The 19711-nt window shown below is 36.6% G+C and overlaps 1 protein-coding gene across 9 annotated transcripts in view; it reads left to right on the top strand.

Moving 5' to 3' along the window:
- Positions 1-19711, top strand: part of CSNK1G3 (casein kinase 1 gamma 3) — an 82843-nt gene that overhangs the window by 41067 nt on the left and 22065 nt on the right. For all 9 annotated transcript variants that reach the window (XM_042012741.1, XM_042012735.1, XM_042012739.1 and 6 more), the window contains 2 exons: positions 11738-11886; positions 13156-13390. In XM_042012741.1, the coding sequence (XP_041868675.1) occupies positions 11738-11886; positions 13156-13390 (384 nt within the window). The remainder of the gene's footprint in view (positions 1-11737; positions 11887-13155; positions 13391-19711) is intronic.

Here is a 19711-nt window from a genome sequence, read left to right as displayed (position 1 = left end):
CTGGTGGCTTACTAAGCATCATCAATATTTATGAAGAACTTGGTTATAGACCTCCTTTGTTTTTGCAATAACCTTCTTTAATTCAAAAGTGAAAGCCTCTTCCAGCACAGAACCTTCAAAGCTCCTTTTTGAGCCTTTCTCAGGCACCCCACTTGAGATACTTTAATGGATCTTATGGCAAAGGCTTATTATGAAGAAAGTAATTTTCTTGTTCCTATCTACATAGAAGTTAAAAAAAAGCTGATTCCTTCTCTTTTGGCGGCAGTCTCTTTTTCCATCTTTGCTGGAGTTGGGCCATCAAGCCGAGGAAGTTATGCAGCCTATGATTTTCAGAAAAAAAGTTGCAGTATTACGTAGTTTCTGTTCTCATGTAGTCTGTGGCAGTTGGTTTGAGTTTACTGATTTTTTGTGACGTGTATTTACTGTCAAGCATAGATTTAAGTAATTTTATCTCATGAACAGTTGAAAACATAGTGTTGGAAAGTTGATCCTCCAAGCGATAAATTCAGGAAACAAGTATGTAAAACTCCTATGTAAAACAGGAGATATTAAAAAATCTCATGCCAAGTCTGTCCATACAGACAGTATTGCGTTATGGGCAGTGGTTGTACTTTGGTCAGGGAGAGAGTAGATTGAAGGAAGTGGTCTTCAGTGTGCAAGTTGCAGAGGAGTCTGTCATATCAGGTATAAAAATAGCTGCCATTGCTTGAAGAAATTTGAAATATAGTAATTGTGAACAGATAGAAGGTTTCTCTGATACACAATTACACACAATGCTAGCAGTTAAAATTGTGTGAAGCTTTCTGTCTTTTAAGCTTCTAAAAATACACATTTGCAGCCTTTCTTATGATGAAGTAGTCTTTTACTTAGCTAGTTTTGTTTATTCACACAAACTTGTAATTTGGCTGATAGCTTTACAACTGTGTTGATTGTGTGTTTTGCATTTGGTTGTACTAAATTGTGCTTCCCCTTGGTCTCCTCATGTTTACATGCATACTTGTGTATTAATAGCAGGTGACTACTTAACTGTGGTTTCAGAAATAATTGGTGAAAAGAGAATTGTACTCCCAGTACTCATTCCCAGTCTTGTAAGCAGAGCCATTATTTTCTATAAAAACCCTATAATTTTCACAATTAAGAACTCCGAAGTCCACAGTTTATGCTAAAAATTGCCTTATGCTTAGTGTGAAATAACCTGAAGCTTAAGGGATAAAATTCCTGTAGCCCCCGTGAAATCCCATTTGACTTGGAGGTGGCAGGAGGAGGAAGGAGAGGCGTTAACATGTGAACGAATACTTCTAGAAGAAAATTAGGTTATTTTCTGGTAATATCTTCCTGAAAGCAAGTAAAGATGTTTTTGGGATTAGAGATTATTTTACCTTCAAACTGTTCTTAATAGAGCATCTTTCTGCTTCCTCTGATCTTCTGGGTATCCTAGATGAAAGGAGCAGCATTTTGAAATTTTATGTTTTCTTGGTATTTCCTTTTCTCCAGCCAGTATTTGTCTACTAAGTCTATTTATTTATTTTTATAGTATCCCTTTTTTTTTCTTTTCTAATGACCTTGTAGCTTGGGTTTATACATATATATATATATACACATGTATATATATATATGTATTATCAATCTGTGCTATTTTGTGTCTTGAATCCCTTCTTGAGGGAGGAAAAAAATCAGATCTTTTATAGTTCTCCTCACTGAGGCATGAAATATGATAGATGCACAGTTTTGATGCACAGCACTTTGGAACTAAGAGTATTAATTCCTTGTATTTAATAAAAAGTGGTTTTGACTTGCATGAGTAAGAATTAACATTTCAAAACTATATTCCTTTGGAGAGGATCTGCTCATAAGGAAGGCGTAACTGTAACTTTGCTCTTAAATATGCTCTTTGAAATGCCTGTGAATGTGCAGTAACATGTAGATGGTTGTCAGGAAAAAAATGTGAAGAATCTTTCTTAAAGAGGAAATAGTTTCTGTGCTTTTGGGTTTTCTGAAATATTTTTAATGTTTTAGGGGAATGGACCTCAAACTTATTAAAAGTAGCTTTTAAAATTAGTTTAAAGATGTGGCTTATTTTAGTTTCATCATTATTTAGCTTTCATTTAGGTTTTATATATGAATAGAGATTTTTATGAAAATTGCGTTTTCTTTTCTGCGATAATTTTGTCATTCAGTAACTACGAGGGTGTTTTCCTTGAGAAGTTTGAGATCATTAGTCAATATGCAGAAATTTCTAGTCAACTGAATGAGCAACATATGGATGGAATTTAGAATATCTTTGCTTCTAATAAATTTTGTTCATTGTGTATTTTCTTAATATGCAATTATGAGTTATAAGAAAAACTTAATATACTATTACAGATGCAGTACTCCAAATAGAACTATGGCTGAATTCTTACCTGAAATTGCACTAAGGCTTTTGGAATTAATAGAAAACAGTTTTGTATTTTCTGTTGATTTTTGAATTCATCTTTTATGCTATCAGCCTTTCTTTGCATGAATAGAAGATGGGCTGTAGGTGTATTTCATGCGCTATGCTGTAATTTAACTGACAGATAGGTATTTACAGTATGGTTCAGTTTCCCTTGGCAGAAAGGAGTCAGTAAATAAAAGAAATTATGTGTTGTTATGTGTTGAAGAGTGTAAAAACTACTCAGCTTTAATTGTCTTGATTTTTCTAACCTCTCTTAATAAATGGGTCATTATCATAATGACTGGGAGGCTTTGCAAGTGAATGGGATCTCTTTTGTTCTTAATTACCTGGTAAGTGAAGCAAAAGAATGGCAAGCAGCTTCTGCTGCTTAAAGTGACTTAGCAGAGCTCCTGTTTGTAATGCTGCTGTTAGAACACACTTACTGTAGTTCTTGTTTATAGCAGTGAAGGGTATCTATAATTAGATTTTATTTTTTTCATTTAATGTCATTTTTGAGATCACAGATCTCAAAACAGGTCCCAGATCTGTTCAGCTCTGGATTATCCTAGTGGTGAAACTGCTGTATTAATGTTACAGACAAGGCAGATGCTCAATACTGTAAATCAGATTTTATTTTTCTTAACTTTTGTACATCTGTTCTTTGAGTTGAAATCTAGTGAACACTTCCACTTGAAAAACTGGAAGCCAAACAGTTTTCTTACAGGGTGATTATTGGCCTGTCAGTGTATAGGATCTATTTGTGTACAGTGGAAAAAGGTGTTGTATTTAAGAAGGTAATGGCCAGTGTGAAATGAGTGCTAAGGATTGCATTTTGTACATGAATTGTTGTGATTAGGTACCAACATTCATGTGATGTACTCTGTATTGCTATCTAAAAATGCTCTTTTCAGTTCTGAGATCATGTGAGCCTGCCTTTGACACAACAGAATCATAGTACTTGTGCAGCTATAAAATGTAACTGTTGGATTAGTGATTCAAGAAGATTTCAGTGTGGGCATAATGTGATTTTGGAAGATACAGAAATATTACCAGATGACTTGTGTACATGTTGGCTAGTTAATGTTGTTAGTGTAAAACTGGGCTGTAGGTAATCCTGAGAAGCTGCACCCAGGGAGGTGTGAAGCATTTGTGTGTGGTAGGCAGCTGCTGTTGTAGAGCAGTGGAGTCTGCTCACTGTTTTCTAGTCAAGCTCAGTAGAATATTTATTTTAGCATTTAAAGCATGTCAGGATTTGCCAGATTGATAGTTACATTTTGGTTTGGGAATGTAGCAAAGTGAGTTTGAAATACTCTGAGTTTCTGATTTTGAGGGGGGCAGAGTACCTTAAGGCAAGAACACTTTTTGTTATGAGGTACCTTATACACAGTTTCATGTGGAATAGTAGGTTAGACATTGCTGTTTATAGTTTTCTTTTTTGTGTTGGAAATGTGTTGGGCCAAAGGCCAAGAGTGTGGTTCAGTAGTTCAGTATTCGTGTTTTTTCCTCTAGATAAAGACAAAAATATTTAAGAAGGTGAGAAAATGTGATTCTTCATCTAATTTCAGTTCGGGCCAGCTTTAGCCAATGTGTGTGTGAGATCTGAGTGTTCAGTGACAGCTATTAATTTTTCTTGTACAGCTCCATTCAGGATATGGAATCTGTGAAGCAGATTTTGCCAGTGAAAGACAAGCTATCTTCTGTATTTAAGGTAATTACAGGTGACTTTTTTTTAGTCTGTCATTGAACCACTGGGAGAAGCTAACGGGCTCTCAGATTTCTAGTAAGACCATTTCTAGTTCATCCCCTGCGCTGTAGCCACCTTGCCTTCCACTTCAGCCTCAGAGGAAACGCAGCCCAGCATGATTTCATCGTGGTGTATCCAGAATCTGTGTCCAAGACAAAATTTTCAGTACAATAATTTCTTAATTTCTCTCTCAGTTGGTGGACTGTAATTTACTTTAATAGATTGATATTGTATCATGAGTAAGTATCTCAATAGCAAGTCTCCTGAGGATAGTGCTAGAAACAAAGCCCTACAGCTAGATTAATGTGTCAGGTGTTTATTTTTGTTCATGGATCTTCTAGAAGCAATTTAAAATAATCTAATTCGGTATTTTTCAAGATATTCTGGGCTTGGTGTCTTGCTGCTATTATAGGATAAATATTATGAAAGTTATGAAGGTTTGTAGCAAGTTTGAAAAGATTTTTATGAGAATACTCAAATGCGACATATGTGCAAATATATTAATTGAATGTTCCTGGTATTTAGTTAAAGCAGCAATAATGTACTGGAACTTCAGATTTTAGAATATTATTTAATTTCTAAAAGAAGGGTGTTATGTTTCTAATGCTCAGGAACACTGGAAATTGAAGACAAAATGTCTAGCTATGAACTACAGAGTTAGCAAGTAAGTCAGTTCAGGGTAGTCTTAATTTACATATCTAAATAACATTTTATCAGTTCTTACAGATATATCTGAGTTGTCTCACTTCATATCCTTTCTATACATCTTGCTAGCCATCATTCAGTATACATGCAAAGTGACTTTTATTAGTACCTTCATGTGAATATTGCTTTGAGCTATACTTCTAGGTAGGTAGATGAGACTTTGCTCTTAAACTGAAAGCTGTTTCTTTAATTTTTTTTTTAGTAATGCTGTCCTGCTTTATTACTTCTGTTTTAATTTGACTGGGATTATTATGTTGGGGAATAAGCAATAAGCAGTTAGTTGAAGTGGTTTGTAATCTCTATTAAGTAAGAAAAACAAACATGCAGGTCATCTTAGAAAATAATTTTCTCTGCTTGATTTAAGAATGTAGTGTTAGAGCACTTAAACTGAATCAAATATCGAATCTCTTGACTGAGGAGCAGTCTGTTCCTAGGCACTGGTAATCTGTGTACTGATGACTGCTCTGGTTTTGTTGTGAGTTTGGGGAAGACTGACTCCGTTGTGAGTTTTTGCTGCTGATACGCTTCCTTTAATAGGAAGGTTGAGCTGCTTAATTATTAATGTGAATATGCTAATATTTATGTTTATATGGATAAACAATGATGATAATATCTAATTTATTTTTTAAGGGTAGTCCAACAATAACTATAAAAAATGTTGCTGGTAGTTTTTCTTGTTTTATGCCAATCGTTTTCTAGCACTTGGCTTAATGTAAAGCAATTTTTTCCCTTAGAATAAGTGTAAGAGATCCGGTAAGAATGGCAGGTGCATAATAGAGTCACATGATAATGTTTCTGAGAAACAGCTGTTACTGCCTGTCGCGATAGAGGGGAAACCCAGACGCTCAATATGAGTGATCAACAGGAATCTGTTTATTGATTGTACCAGAGATTCTTATATACTATTAATAATGGACTCATGCATATTCATAAAGGCGCATTCTAAGTGGTTCACGTCGTCTAAGCTGATCTCTAACCCCTCCTTTAGTTCCCCTTCTGTGGTCAGCAGCTCTTCTTTTTCCCTGGCCTTCTAACCACAGATGTCTATTGTTTTGCTGCCAAAACCTATCCTTGCTAACTCTGCAGATAAACCCATAGCTCAGCAATAAGGCTCAATGGTGGTTCAGTTATTGAGCAAGATACATGCAATATTCTGCAGCTTCAGTTGTTACACATAATGTGTGGTGCAGTGTTCTGTGAGACCTTGCTCAGCTAACTGCAAGGGTCTATGTGCCCGTTCTCACGTAGGCAGCTCCTCAGATCAGTAAGCTGCAAAGAATCTATATGTCCCTTCTCACGTAACCAATCCTTCACAATTCCCCCGTTTTTATTAGTTTGAGCGAGCAAAACTCCCTGAGTTAACTGTTCTACACGTTTGGCTAAGCAAGAAAACATAATGCGTGCTCCAAGCAATAGCAAAAGTATAATGCCGACCCATCTGAGACCTTCCTTTATGAGGCTTACGGCCCAAACTCTGAGTCCCCCAAAAGTTCTCTGGAACCATCCATCGAAAGGACTGTCTTGAACTGTGAGCTTTTTGGTATGTTCAGTGAGCCATTGGAGCTGAGAGTGTATGGATTGACTGTGATCTGATAAGTTAAAGCAGCACATTCCTTCTACATCTTTGCATCCATGACCTTGTGCTAACAGTAAAAAATCAATGGCTGCACGATTTTGGAATAAAGCGTGGCGCAAGCTATCCACGTCTGCAACAAGCTCACCTATCAGGTGTGAGGTGACATTTGCTTGCTTGCCTGTCCAACATGCCAACCTTCTAAGCTGAGTGAGGACACGTGCTGATGCAGCTCCTGGGACTAGAAGAGAAGCAAAAAAGACAGCAGGAGTTTTCCATAGTTGCACATCGTCTCTGCAATTAGGATCCAACGGAAGAATGCTCCGTCGTGATCGCTTGTGTGTAATATTTAGTAGTTGCTGAATGCTAGGGGCAAACATTGTTAGTTTCCCAAAATAGCACGGTCCTCCCACTGGTTTAGAAGGCACTCCTGGCCATGCTCTGTCTCCACAAATGAGGAAAGTTCCTGAGGGCAGAGCCCTAGGTTCTTGTGGAGGATTATCAACTGGCCATACTGAGCCATTGCAGTACACTGTGATGTTAAAGTACCATGAGGTGGTAGGGCTCAGCCATGTGCTGTCTTTGTTTGGCCTTTGGGGGCTGACACTGCTGTCAAAGTGACTGCCTTTAAACATAAGACAATAGGGACTAGGCTGAGAGCCTAAAAGATCTAGCTCTTGTGGCTCAAACATAGATGTATTAAGGCCTAAAGCAATTGCTCGTGCTTGGGCAGCTAGAGGGTTTTTCTTTATTTTAAGGGCATTGCAGATGTTAAAAGTGGAGAGGTGAGCATCGAGATAATTATCAGTGAGGGTGGAATGGCTTGCATTACAAAAGGTTGAGAGTGCAGTTTCTGGCTCTGAATAGCTAAGGGTATATTTTTTGAGGCTACTAGTTTCTGCTAACGGAACCCCAATAAGGCAGGTACGGAAGGGATCAGAAGGTGTTGCTAAAGATATGCAAAAAGAATCTTGGCCTGTTTGGTTAGCCCAGGTAATCCACGTGTTCTTTCGGTGGTCTATATAGCTAACGTGGTGTGGATCAGTAGCATGCACGGTTATCAGCAATGCTACAAGCATTAAAGCGCTGACACATGCGTTCCCACTTAAAAGCACGCACCAATCCTTCACAACTGCCCATAAGAAGCCTGGTTGTATGCAAAAATTTATATTGATTTTCTATTGTGACATAACACAGATTTCAGAGATTAATTGTGGGCGTTGTGAAGCACGCAATAGATGGCTCTGATTGTGAAAGGAGGCTCGATAATACAGTTCACTGAACAAAGTGAATGTTTCATAAATGGATATTTAATAAAGATTACAATAAAATGCATCTCTAATTCTGTTTTAGTAATGTAAATAACTAGTTCCTAGTTATCTATGTCTTCCTAGTTCAGGAAGATTTTTCCTTTGAAATAGATCTAACTATTATATTACTATTCTTCTTTTTGCAAACATATTCTTATATTTCTAAGTAAGAAATGTAGTCTGAGTGTTGCAGCGATATAGTGTCTCATTCCATGTTCAGAGTTTTGTAGTTTGTGGCTGATCATGGTTTCAGTAGCATTAAGGTGCTATGTTTCCAGAGATTGTATGACCTTCTGTGTATGCTGCTTTTGCTCAAGTCAGTATACACTACCCTGGGTTTTATAATCACTTCTTTGAGAGGATTCAAACCAGATTCCATAGACTAAGTAGGGAATACTTGTGTTTGTGGCAGTTTTTTGATTTGTATCCTTGACAACAGAGTACCAGTATGAATGTGCCGTGAAAGACAGCTGCAAGTCTTCCAACTAGTTTAAGGTATTTGGCTTGTGTCCAATGAATTGTCACATAGGAGAATAAAAACTGGTAATAAAAGGCAGTGCGGTATGGGAAGGTGAATGCAGAACACCTTGATCTGCAAGAGCAGTCTTGTGTGTTTTGCTGGCATTTATGTGTCTGATTTAACAGACTCTAAGCAACAGGATGTAATGCAGATCACATCAGTCTGTTTCTTGACTGGTTTAGAGAAAGCTCTAAAAGGAAATGGATATTACAGAAAGCTGAAAACCACTGGAAATCTATTTACTACCTTAATATCTTTACAAATATCTTTACAGATTGTATTGTATAGAGATGTTTTGCCAAGATACAGCTCAAAATCACGTCAGTAATAGATGAGGTTAAATACAAGTAGTATTGCCATTGACCTATGGGTTACATATTCCTTTGGCAGTCAATCTTTGTTGCCTCTTTATCAATTTCTTTTCCTGAATGGTGACACACACACACAATAATTGAAGCTGCAATGTATTATTTGTGTCAGAGCAAGTAGATGGAATTTTTTCTTTAAGATACAAAAGTGTGTTTGTGCTAGTCATGTATATTGCTCTAGACAACTGAGTGAACAACATGCAGTCTCAAATTTAAATCAGGTTTAGTGATGAAAAAGACAGTGACCGAGATGGATAACAGTCCAAAAGCAGAAATAATGTCTACATTATTTTCTTTACTTCAAAGAGGTTTGGCAGATACAGTTTAATCTACTAGTCATATTTTCTTTATTCTAATGTTTTTATCCTTTCATCATTTTAGAAGAAATCAGATCTGTCAGCTTTAAAAACTTCCTTTAAAAACATCAGGTACATAAACATGGTGGACTAAAGCATTTGAGTGAAAATTAAACAACATAATCCATAAATCCACGTAACTGCTTTAGCATTCCTCCCCTCCCCCCACGGTGGATAGTCAAGTACTTTTGGGGTGTTTCGACTTGATTTTGGAGACTAGAAGTGTACAGCAGTAATTTTAGGTGGCTAATGAAAGTTAACTTTTCTAGAAGAAGAAACTGGAGTCCAAGTGATGTTGAAATAGTTAATTTCCAAGTCAAGACTTTTTTGATTTTTGTCAAGAGTAAAATAGGACTCAAATCATGCTGGTTTAAAATAGATTTACAATTTTATGGCAGGGCAGTCACATAAGTATTGTGGATTGCTTTAGTCAATGGAGCGCATTCAAATGAAAGTGTTTTACTTGTCAGCAAGTGTAAGGTATCTAGGGATAAACAAATATGACTCATATCTGGAAAAGAAGATGCTATATTCAGTTTTAAACCTAGAAAGGAAAGATGTTTAAATGTTAAAGTAACTTAGTGGGAATAAGTGAATCTGTTTTTTGGCCACAAGTAAATTTCTATTTTGGTGGAAGAGCAGGAAGTTACATCTAACTTTTAGTGACATCAAAAAAGAAGATTTAGAAGATCTGTCAAGGTACTAGAAAGGATTGAATGGTAATCCAATTAATTTTTGGTCAAGAAACCTAAGAACAATGACTTCTTTAAATTCACAGCAAGAAGACTGGGATGCATTTTACAGGCTCCGAGGACTTTCTTCTTATATTCTTCCATGGTTTGAACCAGAATAATTGAAAATGGAAATAAAATACATCCTCTTAATTGGTAATAAGTAGGGGAATATCTTGTCAACAAAATAGGGCATTCTTAATGTTCTAAAGCTTAAGAGTTTTTTCATTTTTAACTTAACCAATATTTCTTAAACATATATAAAAGAGCTTACATTTATCTCTCTATATTGGGAGAAAAAGCCTCATATACATTTTTATTAGTAGCATGTTACTTTTTGACTTCTGGAGATGTAGAGACGTGAAGAAAGAATATAAGTACAGCTTGATATTCACCTACTGCTTTTAAGTGAAAGCACTAAGAGGGCTTTGATTAAGAACCAAAGCCCCTAACTTCTAGTACTTTGAACTGTTAATATCAAATTATTTGTCTACTTGGGTAATTTTAGATAGGATGCTCCATATGCAGTGCAGAAGTTACAACATGTTAAACAATTTTGGTATGTTTTGGAATTCTCATCTAATCAGAAGATTGAGTGTTTTAAGTGTCTATCTGATAACTCAGGATGATATTTTTAAATTGAAGAACACTATCTTGTACCATATTCTGATACAGAATGTGGTATGTTCTATGCTTCTTCATTAGTAGCAATAAGCTACTCCTGCAAAATCTTCCTGAAGTGTATATGATTATGCATTTTAAGTATATTAGTATAGAGATAGGTGTGATGATACATATTTAAAAATAAATTTAAGCTCAAGTCATGTGAAAAATGAACAGTTAAACTGGATTTTTAGGGGATCTTCTTTCTTGTAGGAAAAGAGATTAGTGAAAAACCTCTTAAAAACAGTGCATTCATTTGATGTTAGTTTTGCTGAAAAAATATTTTTAAAATTCTTTTTTTAACCAGAGCTGTAGTGAATACAATTACAAATTTGAGCCCTCAATGTAAGTGTCACTGTAGTAAGGTATCAAAAATTGAGGGCTTTATGTATCTCAGAAAAAACAGAGTTAGGGTTACGTTCGTCCTACAGAGAATGATGGTGAAATCCATTGTTTCATTGAGGTCTGAAAATAGGTTTGGTACTTCTGTGTATTGTAACAGTGGACACTGTAGGAAAAGCTCACATGAAAAGAAGAATACATTTTCAGAGTATTGAATATTTGGAATAAATGAAACAGAGGATTCCTACTGAAGAACAAAAAACCCAAAATCTGGAATAATTTGCTTCCTTAAGTGAACAAAATTTATTCTGCTGAATGAAGAAGACATCCTCTGCATGTGAAAAAGTACAAAATGAGTAGAAGCAATTATACCAAGTTATTTTTAATTAAATAGACACACAATGCATATTGTACAAAAAGGTGGAAGTAACATTGGATCATAAGGCTTTAACTGTTTATTTCAAACTTCTGGATTGCCTGTGTTCCTAAGGCAGGTGTTCATATAAAACTATAAAGCCCAGACTTAATATATCGTTAAACTCTCGGGTTCATTAATCTCTTTTTTTGATTTTTTTTAAATGATTTCTCTAGATAATAAGGTGGTTTTATGTTAAAGGTAGGAATAGTCTTAATTTAACAAGTTTAGTTTAAGTGTATTTTTTTTTGTAAAAGAGCTTATTTAAGCCTTTCTTCATAGCATTTTAAAACCCTGTCTCAATTTATGGTTACAAGACTTAACAGAGAGGTTCTAATTTTAATTTTTTTATAAAAATCTTCATAGCTTTCACAAGTCAAATATGTAATAGTACCATTTCATTAAATATTTTGTGACTATCTTCAGTGTTCCTGTGGTATCTTTTACCTGTAGTTTTTATCAGGTTTATTTTTGCTTTTATGTGAAAAATGTATTTTTAACTTAAGATCAACTTGAAATTGGGTAGGAATTTTATTGGTGTGTTCATTAATCTTATTTAACCCCTTATCATTACTTTGTATTTTCATTTTACAGATGGAATACCTCAGGTTTATTATTTTGGCCCATGTGGCAAATATAATGCTATGGTGCTAGAACTACTTGGACCTAGTCTGGAAGATTTATTTGACTTGTGTGGTAGGACATTTTCTCTTAAAACCGTTCTTATGATAGCCATACAGTTGGTAAGTAGAATAGATGTTAATTTGAGTGTTCACTAGAATAACTAAATCAGTCTTCAATGGCTTAAATGCTTATTTCACTTAGGTTTGCGCTTCTTATGTTTTAAATTGGTGTTGGTATTTAAACTACTTGTGATACAGTTTTAACAGGAATACTCTTATATTACTTTCATTTACTTTGTTCCAGTTTTTATATTACTTTCATTCACTTCATTTCAGTTTTTCAAGTCATTTCTTGAATGTAATTACTTGTGTCTTCTGAGTTCTCGTCACAACCTGAAATGTGAATTTTAGTTTGGTGTACTCTTTCAAAAAAGAAAACCTTAAAGAAATAAAAATAATTTAGCCCACACAAGTAGTTGTATTATGGGACTCCTAAATAGCATAAATATTTTTTTCCTGGGCATTCCTATAAGCAAGAAAGCAAATAGAAAAATGAAAATTTCCCCAAATCCTTCCAGAAGTTATAGCACAAAATTATTCACTGAAGTATTATTCTCTTTTTTGAAGATTTCTTTATTTGGTTCTGACCTAGGGGTGGGTTGAAGTGGAAAGAAGAACAGTTAAGGCTATGCATGTTTACCAGATTTCCACTTCCCTAAATAGTGATATTTTTACCTGTGAAAGTTAAAAATAGCTGTTTAAAACATGGCTGTAAATTGTGTAACAGGCCTCCAACTACTGACATACAGACACATTGAACTTATTTACAGCCAAAATGACCAAGTTCTTCTTTTAAAATGCTCAAGACTTCACAGATCCAAAGATCAGCTTTATCGTTAATACTTCCTGTTCCTTTCTGAATATGGAAATTTTGATAGAAATTAGGTACTGTCCAGGTACAATGGACAGTATGTGCATAGTGATGAACTTTCAGTGCCTCTCTTATTTATACCTTTAATATGTAATTGATGTACATCAAACTTGGCCGCTTACTGCCTGGCATAATTTCTGGTTTTACTTTTAATGTGCACAAAATATGCTTGTGGCAGTTGTTCTTCTGTTATGTACAAGATTCATGACTAATGTCCAATGTGAAGGTTTCCACTACACGAACTGGTATATCTGCTTTGGGAAAGTGTACAATTTTCATTGACTTTTAACTGGGAGATACTTTGTTAAGAACAATATCCCTTCGGTCTTAGGATACTAGGAGGGGTGATCTTCTAAATGTAAAGCCAGTGTAAGATATTTAGCTTCTAACAGGTTTTAATGTGGCAACCTGAAACTTAAACTAAACTTTCTTGTCTTCTTTTTTTTCTTTTATTGAAGATTTCTCGTATGGAATATGTGCATTCAAAGAACTTGATATACAGAGATGTAAAACCTGAGAACTTCTTAATAGGACGACCTGGAAACAAAACCCAGCAAATTATTCACATTATAGACTTTGGTTTGGCAAAGGAGTACGTAGATCCAGAAACAAAGAAGCACATACCATATCGAGAACACAAGAGCCTTACAGGAACAGCTAGATACATGAGTATAAATACACATTTAGGAAAAGGTATGTGTGCTTTTTAGGTACAGAAACAGCTGTGATTTATCATAAACCATCTTGTTCTCAAGTTATTATTTTTCTTAGTCTGTAGTAATTAAGAACTGCAAATTTTGTGTATTGTGCAAAATATAGTTGGCCTTTGTGGAAATATTGTTTATGGGAATAATATTTTTTGAAAAAAGTCTCTAATCATCACGATCATGTCTTGGGAATTGTCCTCTTTGTTAGATATTCTTAAAAGAAAGATGAGGTATATCTTTTTGTGTCATAATACTTTCACATTATAAGTATAGCATGGCAGAGTGAGGTGTCCAGGAAATAGATGTGCTTATTAAATACAGTAAAGCTGATAGGTTGCAACAAATGGGTTTTCAGTGCTTCCTTGCTAGTTTTCTGATCTCTTTGAAATGCACATAAAATAATAAAGTAGCTGAGATATGATATTGATTTCTTGATTATTTTTTTAGTGCTTACACTGTTAATAAGGGTTTGTCAGATTAGTTATGGGTTATGCCAGCAAGCTAAAGAAATGACAGGAGGTTTATAAATATGAAAGTTGTTATTATTGAATGAATAGATTCGCCTTGAAAAAGGTATAAGCACTCATCTTTGTTTATGCCAGCTGTAGAGAGGTTTCCTAGTGAAAACAGTTAGTTTGAATTCGTGTAAGCCAGTTGCTTATCACTGCATGGTAAACACTAATTAGGGTACTCTTTGAATTGGTCATAAAAACATTGCACAATACTTACAGTTTAACTGTAAGTATGGCAAATGAGAAACCATTCACACTTCACAGGCAGGAATAAGGTGCTTTATCAATAAAGCAGAACCACAGAATTGCTTAGGCTGGCAAATACCCTTAAGGTCATTGAGTCCAACTGTTAACCCAGCACTGCCAAATCCACCACTAAACCATGTCCCTAAGCACCACATCTACAAGTCTTTTGACATACCTCCGGAAATTGTGACTCAATCACTTCCCTGGGCAGCCTGTTCCAATACTTGAGAACCCTTTTGGTGAAGAAAATGTTCTCAATATCCAATCTAAACTTTCCTGTGGCATGACGTGAGGTTTTTTCCTGTTGTCGTATTCCTTGTTCTTTGGAAGAAGAGGCCAACGCCCACCTGGCTACACCCTCCTTTCAGGCAGTTGTAAGAGTGATAAGGTCTCCCCTGAGCCTCCTTTTCTCCAGGCTAAACACCCTCAGCTCCCTCAGCTGCTCCTCATAGGATCTGTGCTCCAGACCCTTCACCAGCTTTGTTGCTCTTTAGTGGGCATAATCCAGCACCTCACTGAAGTCATGTTGACTGTCATCAGTCACCTCCTTATTTTCCATGTCCCTCAATATAGTTACCAGGAGGATCTACACCATGACCTTGGGCACTGACGTGAGACTGACTGGCCTGTAGTTCCTCATGTCTTCCTTTTCTTCCTTTTGTAATAATGGGGGTTATCTTTGTCCTTTTTTAGTCTGTGGAAGCTTTACTGGACTGTGATGACTTCTCAGATGTAATAGAGTACCTGAGGTTCCTAAAGACTCATAGATGCATCTCAGCAGATTCCATGGATTTGTGCAGCTACAGTTTCCTTAGATGGGCTCCAGCCTGATCTACAGCAGGCAGTTCATTCTGCCAAATCCCTGCCCTTGCCTTTTGTGACATGGGTGATGTGACTGGAATACTTGCCAGAGAGACTGAGGCCAAAAATAATTTTTTGCCTCAGCTTTCTCCATATCCCAGGTCTCGTTTTTCCTTCTGGAGAGGTCCCACATTTTTCCTAGTTTTCCTTTCGTCACCGATATACTTACAGAAGCTTTTTTTGTTGCCCTTGACATCCCAGGCCACATTTAATCCTATCAGGGCTTTAGCTTTCTTAAGCTGATCTCTGGCTGCTCAGACTATTTCTCTGCATACCTCCCAGACTACCTGTCCTTGCTTCCCCTCTCTGTATGCTTTTCTTTAACCAACTTTCTTAGGGCCCTGCTTTCCTGCAGAACTTCATCTCATGGTACTCTGCCAAGCAGATCCCTGAAGAGGCCAAGTTGCCTCTGCTGAACTTCAGGTTACTGAGCTTGCTTTGCTCCTTTCTCACTACCCTTAGGATCTCAAAACTCCAGCATTTCATGGTCACTGCAGCCAAGGCTGCCCTAAAGCTTCACATTCCCCACCAGCCTCTCCTTGTTGGTGAGCACAAGGTCCAGCATGGCACCTCTTCTTTTTAGCTTCTCTGTCACTTGGAGAAGGAAGTTATCATCATTGATGACTTACTGGATTGCTGATGCCCTGCTGTCTTGTCTCCAAGAGATACCAGTGTGATTGAAGTCCCTCATGAGGACCAGGGCTTGTGAACAGGAGGCGGTTCCTGTATATCTTAGACGACTGTTCCGAACGAGTGTTTGAAATTGCTTAAAAAATCATCAGCAAAGGTATCAGTAAAAATCTGATTTCATACTAAGCAACAGCAGGACAATTTCTTTGGCAAGATTCACTCTGCTAATTACTGGACAGTTAAGGCACACCAATGAAAAAGGGAAAAAACCCCAAAAACCAACAAAATCCAATAAAACAGAAATGAACTGAGATATGGGGGTGAGGGTGTGTGTGTGTGCTCATGTGTGTGTATGTTTTGGTGCGTGTGACAAAAGGATGGTGAGGGCAAGGATAAAAAGTAATACAGCCTAAAAGATTAACAGCACTCAAAAGTATTCAACCTTAATTTAAACCTTAACTTACACCTTAAACATAACAATTTAACACAGGAATAACACTTAACAGCATTTAACCTAACTTTCTACTTAACCTTACTTACAGGCCTAACTTACTTTGATATCCAAGGTACTTAAACATCTAAGAGAGCAGTATTTCTCACAGAATTTGCTTTAGCATATGTGTGTGTGTACATTCATGCACACAGAGTCAGTGCAAGGTACCTGTGAAAAATTCCCCTCAAAGGCAGTGAAATACACACTCTGGTTGCTTTTCCATCTCCTCATTTTGTGAAGAGTTGAGCCTTGAGGAGTGGGGGTATTGGCCCAGGATTCACTGTTGTTCAGTAATCCTCCGAGTACAGCAAATATGGGAGTCTGTGGGCTCTGAGAGGCTCCGCTCAGAGGGAGGTTGCTGGACACAGCTTCTGCAGTCCAGAAGAACTCACACGTTCTTGTTTTGGACCACCGTTTATACGGTCGCAAAAGAGTGGGCTTTAATCATAACAATGTTTCATCCTGACCACAGTGTGGGTTGGCACTCTTTCTTGTAAAGTGTGACAAAGGGATGTTATGCTATGCAAGGAAGAAAATTAGTTTCCAAGGCTGTTCATAAAGAAAATAGGAGCTTGTTAGACAGCAGAAGTTCCTGGGAGCAGAGTGTTTCTGCTAAACTCAAGAGAAGCTGAGCGCAGGTCCTGTTTGTCAAAGCCAAGACCTAATGAGCATTTCTCAGGTCACAGGCCTGGAAGGGGTGGGGGAGGGATGCACCACCACAAGGACTCAGCTGCTCAGTCTTCCTGGCTGGGGGGCCTGTGGCTGCCTAACCCTCCCCTCCCATTAATCCTTCTCCACTAGCTCCCGGTCAGCTCCTCTTCCACCCCCAGACAGAACTCCATGCACTCAGCTGGCTATTGCCATCGAGGGTGACATCACCTCCTGGTCTCCCTTGCCTTTCCTTCCTAAACAGCCTGAATCCTTCTATTCCAGCAGTTTTTTTATGTTCTGTGATATTCCTCTAAAAATGTAGTACATTTTTAAATTCATGCAGTGAGATGTATAAAACACTGAAGGTCCTCAAGCTCTGTGTTTACAGAGACAGTGGCATATAGGATACAGGTTGCACTGAAAATAGTGATAATAAGACAGTTTTTTAGGGTGGTATTTTTAGTCTGTAGATAATTTCCTGAGCTGCTTAAACGGTCTGATAGCTGACCCTTGTAAAAAATAAGTGTTTTCAGTAAACAGGGTGACTGTCAGGTTTGCGTTCTTTTATAAGTTACTTTTGAGTATGTCTCTATTGAACTGTAGCTTTATCTATTAGTGCATATGAGTAAGGAAGGATTTTGTCCTTGAATCAAAAGTACGCTTAAGGATCCATAGTATTTAAAACTATCATAACAAATGCATAGCTACTAGAAAGACTTTAAATGCATAATCAAAACTTGCACAAAATCACCAAAGCCCACTCTTTTAAGGTACATACAGAAAATATACAGTTACTGAACGTGCTGTAGCCAGTAATCTTTTGTTTCAGAAGAGACATTTGATTGGATTTCTGGTAGTTTTGTGCCAAACTGGGAATGTGTATATGGAATAGAAGGTATTTTGTCTCTGTGAAGAATAACATGGCTTTATTCAGAGAGCTGTTTGAAGGAAATACAAATACTCTGCAGCCCTTACTAGAATGTAGCTGATGCTCTACCTTCCCATGAGATAATTTCTCTCAGGGATAAAATTTCTCTGTTTCTTTTCCAGTTCATTTTCAGGAAGGGAAAGTGAGGTTCCAGAGAGTGTAGATTCTGACTGGGAGGTTAATGAAGACAAAAATCTGCATCTGTAAAAGTCCTTCAATTTTCTGTGTTTGCTGGATATGTAAATTGGTAATTATTTTGGGACTTCCCTAAATTCAGAAAAACAGTGTCTTAAAGTGTTGTCAAAGTTATTGACTACAGAAAGTATAGTCACATGGAGTCATAACTTACTCTAATCTAGCAATCTGTAATGGTCTCTGGGGAACAACCCATATCCTTGATTGTATTGGTCTTTTCATGGTAGCGCTTAATTATTGAAGAGACAGAGGTTAGTTATCATACAATGAATACTTGAAACTCTTCTGGGAATGAATCAGGTCCGCTCTTAATGCCAATAGAAAAGCCAAATAAAGCCAATTTCTTTAAACTGTGCTTATCCTGAAACAGAATTAGGAGAACCCCATTCTTACCTTTAATACGTGTACTCTTTTGTCAGACCTTCGTATCTTCTAGATTGAAAATCACTTTTGTAGGGGCTAGACTCCTTTGTAATATAAACCATCAGCAAGAAAAATAAACATTTGATCCTAAAATTTTATGAGCCAGTGGTTCAGGATGAAGTCCTTTCCCAGACCTAGGTTCCCTTCTAGGAAGTTTGGTGTTTTCCTTATACTCACTGAATTATCACTGGACCTCAGGGCAGAATTTTAGCTGTTTTAGATAAATCCCTTTTCCTGTGTAAGTTAACCTTATAAATCCACAGTAATATGAAACAGTGCTTCTAATAAAAAAATAAATGAGTCTTTGCACCCTTAGTTAAATGTATAAATGAAAATAAAGTTTTTTTTTATTTTCAGTCTCTATTATTCTTAAGACAACAGTATGGTGTAAAATGTGTGCTTATGATAAAATTGGCATGCAACTTCATTGTTATGAACCAGAATCATTAACTTCAGGATTCATGGTTTTATTTGGGAAGAAAGGTTTTCTTCTCTCATAATATTGAATGAAATCCAGTCATTTTTAGTAAGAGTACAGACTCTGGGATTCAAATTTATTTTTGCTAAATTTTAAGAACTCAAGAGTTGAAGCTAGGTAATCACTTCCCATCTCTGTATCTAACCATGTCACCTTCTCAGTAACTAATACTGTGTCTTCTGATCCAAACAGATGTTTCTACTGCTAAAGCTTTCCTAAACTTTCTTTAGGGAGTTGGATGCTTACTAAAGACTGAATGCCTGTTGTTTAAACTGTGTTACGGTTACTTAAGTGTTTATGCTAAAAAAAGATAATTTCTGGGGATAGCCTGCTGAATGAAGCTCTAGTTTTTATTTAAATCAGCATATTTGAATTGAGATAATTGTCTGTAGTTTATGAGTTAAATAACAAATATTAATTTTTTACCAATTTAGCTAGCTTCAGGTGATCTCTTTGAGAGAGAGGAAACCATGTGCCCTAAAACTTTGTTGTGTATTTGTTATCTCATGATTGTATTACCTTTTAGGCAACATATCCTCTCAATCTCTTTAAAATGTGATACAATAGGATCTATATACATCAGCAGCTCTTCCTCCAGCTGATGCTTGAAATCCTTTTGTCTTCCAGCTAGTCCACTGCTAGTTTTTTCCAGTTTTTGGATGTCCTTCTTTGAATAATAGCAGTATAGTCTTTGGATTTCCTGTTTTTCAGGCTCATCTTGAAGATTTCCATAGGAAAGGATATTTGACTACTGTTTCTTAATTACTCCAAAGTCATCAGTGAAGAACTTGCATGGATTCTAAATAACAGTCCCTGTCCCCCAAATTAAAACAAACACAAAATCCTTTCCTGTAGCATATTTTTGAGGGCATTGTGAATTTAAATGTTCT

Source organism: Corvus kubaryi, unplaced genomic scaffold (genome assembly GCF_017639235.1).
Source record: "Corvus kubaryi isolate FWS band 111438036 unplaced genomic scaffold, C.kubaryi_AGA036_p1.0 split1-37296, whole genome shotgun sequence".
In the NCBI taxonomy this organism is placed as follows: Eukaryota; Metazoa; Chordata; class Aves; order Passeriformes; family Corvidae; genus Corvus; species Corvus kubaryi.
This window is presented reverse-complemented; position numbering and strand designations above follow the sequence as displayed.